Below are 4134 nucleotides of genomic sequence, written 5' to 3'. Positions count from 1 at the left end.
GAATTAATGAAGTTAATGAATTAAATCTAAATAATTTAATAATTAATAGTCACTAGTAATTAATAGTAAATGGTAATTAATTAATAGTTAATGATTAGCGGAGCGCGGGCGGCGCCTGGAGCGGCCCCCTCTGGCCACGCCCCCTCCTGGGGCCACGCCCCCTCGTCCTGGCCACGCCCCCTCTCTAGGCCTCGCCCCCGCCCGCGCGGCGCCCACGTGACTCCCGCGGCGGCGGTGCCCACGTGACGGAGGCGGCGCCCACGTGACGCCGCCCACGTGACGCCGTCATGGCGGCCTCCACGGCGGCGCGGCGGCTGCTGCGGGGGGCGGCGCGGGGCCTGCGCGGGGCGGGCGGAAGCGGCGGCCCCGCCGCGCCGGAAGCGGAAGCGGAGGCCGAGGCCGCCGTGTGGGTAACAGCGGGGGCGGTTCCGCTTCCGGGGGTGTTACCGGAGCCGGTGCCGGTTCCGGTTCTGGTCCCGCCGCCGTTACCGGTCCCGGGTCCCCCCAGGGTGAACGTGGTGTTCGTGGACCGCGCGGGCCGCCGGGTCCCGGTTCGGGGCCGGGTCGGGGACAACGTCCTGCAGCTGGCGCAGCGGAACGGGCTGGAGCTGGAGGGTGCGCGCCGGAACCGGAACCGGGACCGGAACCGGAACCGGGACCGGGACCGGGAGGGGCGGGGACTGGGGGGGCGGAACCGGGGGGCGGGGATTGGATGGGGCGGGGCCAGAGCGGAACTGCCACCGGGGCGGGGCCTGGGGGGGCGGGGCCGGGGATTGGATGGGGCGGGGCCGGGGGCGGGGCCTTGGGGGGCCGGGGGTTGGGGGGGCGGGGCCGGAGCGGAACTGCCACCGGGGGCGGGGCCTTGGGGGGGGCGGGGATCGGGGGCGGGGCCTGGGGGGGCGGAGCCGCCACCGGGGGCGGGGCCTTGGGGGGGGAGGGGATTGGGGGCGGGGCCAGAGCGGAACCGCCACCGGGGGCGGGGCCTGGGGGGGGGCGGGGCCGGGTCGGGACCGGGGGCGGGGCCTGGGGGGGCGGGGCCTGGGGGGGCGGGAGGGGCCCTGGGGGCAGGATCGGGACCCGGGGGGGGTTGGGGGGTCCCCGGGGGCAGTTGGGGACCCCCCGAGGGGCTTTTAGGGACCCCGGGGGGTTTTTGGGGTCTCTGGGGGTTTTTGGGGTCCCCGGTGCCTGTTTTGGGTCCCCCCGGGGGGTTTTGGGGCCCCCCGGGTGTTTTTTGGGGTCCCCGGGGGGTATTTGGGGTCCCCGGGGTTTTTTTTGGGCCCCCCGGGTGTTTTTTGGGCCCCCCGGGTGTTTTTTGGGGTCCCCGGGTGTTTTTGGGGTCCCGCTCCCAGCCCCGCCCCCCCAGGCGCCTGCGACGCCTCCCTCGCCTGCTCCACCTGCCACGTGTACGTGGGCCGGGCGCACCTGGAGCGGCTGCCGCCCCCCGGCGAGCGGTAACGGGGCTGCCCCAGAGCGGGAATGACCCCGGCCCCATAGCGGGAATCCCTGCCCCATAGCGGGAATGACCCCCTGCCCCATAGCGGGAACGGGGCTGCCCCATAGCGGGAATGACCTGCCCCATAGCGGGACCTGCCCCATGGCGGGAATGGGGCTGCCCCATAGCGGGAACCTCCCTGCCCCATAGCGGGAATGACCCCCTGCCCCATGGCAGGACCTGCCCCATAGCGGGAACCTCCCCCTGCCCCATGGCGGGACCTGCCCCATGGCGGGACCTGCCCCATAGCGGGAACCCCTGCTCCATAGCGGGAACGGGGCTGCCCCATAGCGGGAACCCCTGCCCCACGGCGGGAACCACCCCCTGCCCCATAGCGGGAATGACCCCCTGCCCCATAGCGGGAACCTCCCTGCCCCATAGCGGGAACGGGGCTGCCCCATAGCGGGAATGACCCCCTGCCCCATAGCGGGAACCACCTCTGCCCCACGGCAGGAATGACCCCCTGCCCCATAGCGGTAACAGGGCTGCCCCATAGCGGGAATCCCTGCCCCATAGCAGGACCTGCCCCATGGCGGGAACGACCCAGCCCCATGGCAGGAACCCCCTGCCCCATAGCGGTAACGGGGCTGCCCCGCGGCGGGAACCTCCTGCCCCATAGCGGGAACCACCCCCTGCCCCATAGCGGGAACCTGCCCCATAGCGGGAACCTGCCCCATAGCGGGAATCCCTGCCCCATGGCAGGAATGACCCCCTGCCCCATAGCGAGAACAACCCCCCGCCCCATAGCGGGAATGACCCCCTGCCCCGCAGCAGGACCTGCCCCATAGCGGGAACCTGCCCCATAGCAGGAACCTCCCCCTGCCCCATAGCGGGAATGACCCCCGGCCCCATGGCGGGAATCCCTGCCCCATAGCGGGAACCTCCCCCTGCCCCATAGCGGTAACGGGGCTGCCCCGCGGCGGGAACCACCTGCCCCACGGCGGGACCTGCCCCATAGCGAGAACGATCCCCTGCCCCATAGGGGGAATCCCTGCCCCACGGCGGGAATCCCTGCCCCATAGCGGGAACGGGGCTGCCCCATAGCGGGAACCACCCCCTGCCCCATAGCGGGACCTGCCCCACAGCGGGAACCACCCCCTGCCCCACAGCGGGACCTGCCCCATAGCGGGAATGACCCCCTGCCCCATAGTGGGAACCCCTGCCCCATGGCGGGAACCACCCCCGGCCCCATAGCGGGACCTGCCCCATGGCGGGACCTGCCCTGGCCCCACAGCAGCCCCGGCCCCACGGTGGGAACCCCTGGCCCCACAGCAACCTCAGCCCCATGGCAGGACCCCCCCCCCCACCTCCATGGGGACCCTGCAGCCCCCCAGTGCCCCCAGGATCCCCCCCGATCTCCAGTCCCCTCCATGGCCCCTGTCGCTCCTGCCCCACACGTCCCCCCATCGCCCCTATGGGACCCTCTGGAACCCCCATCACCCCCCATGGACCCTGTTCCTCCTGCCCCACACGTCCCCCATGGCCCCTATGGGGCCGCCCCACACGTCCCCCCATGGCCCCTGTTCCTCCCGCCCCACACGTCCCCCCATGGCCCCTGTTCCTCCTGCCCCACACGCCCCCCATGGCCCCTATGGGGCTGCCCCACACGTCCCCCCCCATGGCCCCTGTTCCTCCCGCCCCACATGTCCCCCATGGCCCCTATGGGGCTGCCCCACACGTCCCCCATGGCCCCTATGGGGCTGCCCCACATGTCCCCCCATGGCCCCTATGGGGCTGCCCCACATGTCCCCCCCCATGGCCCCTATGGGGCTGCCCCACACGTCCCCCCATGGCCCCTATGGGGCCACCCCACACGTCCCCCATGGCCCCTATGGGGCCGCCCCACACGTCCCCCATGGCCCCTGTTCCTCCTGCCCCACACGCCCCCCATGGCCCCTATGGGGCCGCCCCACACGTCCCCCATGGCCCCTATGGGGCTGCCCCACACGTCCCCCCATGGCCCCTGTTCCTCCCGCCCCACACGTCCCCCATGGCCCCTATGGGGCCGCCCCACACGTCCCCCCATGGCCCCTATGGGGCCACCCCACACGTCCCCCATCCCGCAGGGAGGAGGATCTCCTGGACGCGGCTCCGCTGCTCCGGGAAAATTCCCGCCTGGGCTGCCAGATCCTGCTGACGCCGGAGCTGGAAGGGGCGGAATTCCGGCTGCCCCGGATCAGCCGCAACTTCTACGTGGACGGACACGTCCCCCGGCCCCACTGACGGCGCCCGGGGGGCCGCGCGCGCCCCATAGCGCCCCACGGCGCCCCACGGCCCCTCGGGAATAAAGCTGGGAGCAGGGATGGACGGAGGCGGCTGCGTGTGCTGGGAATGGGAATGGGAATGGGGAGGGAGCGCGGGGAGCAGGGGTGGGATACGGGGATGGAGCGTCTGGAATAGGGACGGTGGCCAGGGATGGAGCAGATGGAGTGGGGATGGGATACAGGGATGGAGCGCCTGGAATGGGGACCATATCCGGGAATGGAGCACTGGGAGCAGGGATGGAGCGCCTGGAATGGGGACGATATCCATGGATGGAGCACTGGGAGCAGGGCTGGGATACAGGGATGGAGCATCTGGAATGGGGATGGTGTCCAGGGATGGAGCAGATGGAGTGGGGATGGGATACAGGGATGGAGTGC

General features: G+C 72.0%; 1 protein-coding gene across 1 annotated transcript; it reads left to right on the top strand.

The window, feature by feature from the left end:
• The first annotated feature begins 281 nt into the window (after positions 1-281).
• On the top strand, positions 282-3779 carry FDX2 (ferredoxin 2). Its single transcript, XM_088528171.1, has 4 exons — positions 282-406; positions 509-615; positions 1364-1451; positions 3559-3779. The coding sequence occupies exons 1-4, from the start codon at positions 288-290 to the stop codon at positions 3713-3715; spliced, it is 471 nt and encodes a 156-aa protein (XP_088384297.1). The 5' UTR covers positions 282-287; the 3' UTR covers positions 3716-3779.
• The last annotated feature ends 355 nt before the right edge of the window (positions 3780-4134 follow it).

This window comes from Tinamus guttatus, unplaced genomic scaffold (assembly GCF_059628265.1).
Source record: "Tinamus guttatus ecotype Peru unplaced genomic scaffold, ASM5962826v1 Tinamus_guttatus_pri_ptg000305l, whole genome shotgun sequence".
Taxonomy (NCBI): Eukaryota; Metazoa; Chordata; class Aves; order Tinamiformes; family Tinamidae; genus Tinamus; species Tinamus guttatus.
This window is presented reverse-complemented; position numbering and strand designations above follow the sequence as displayed.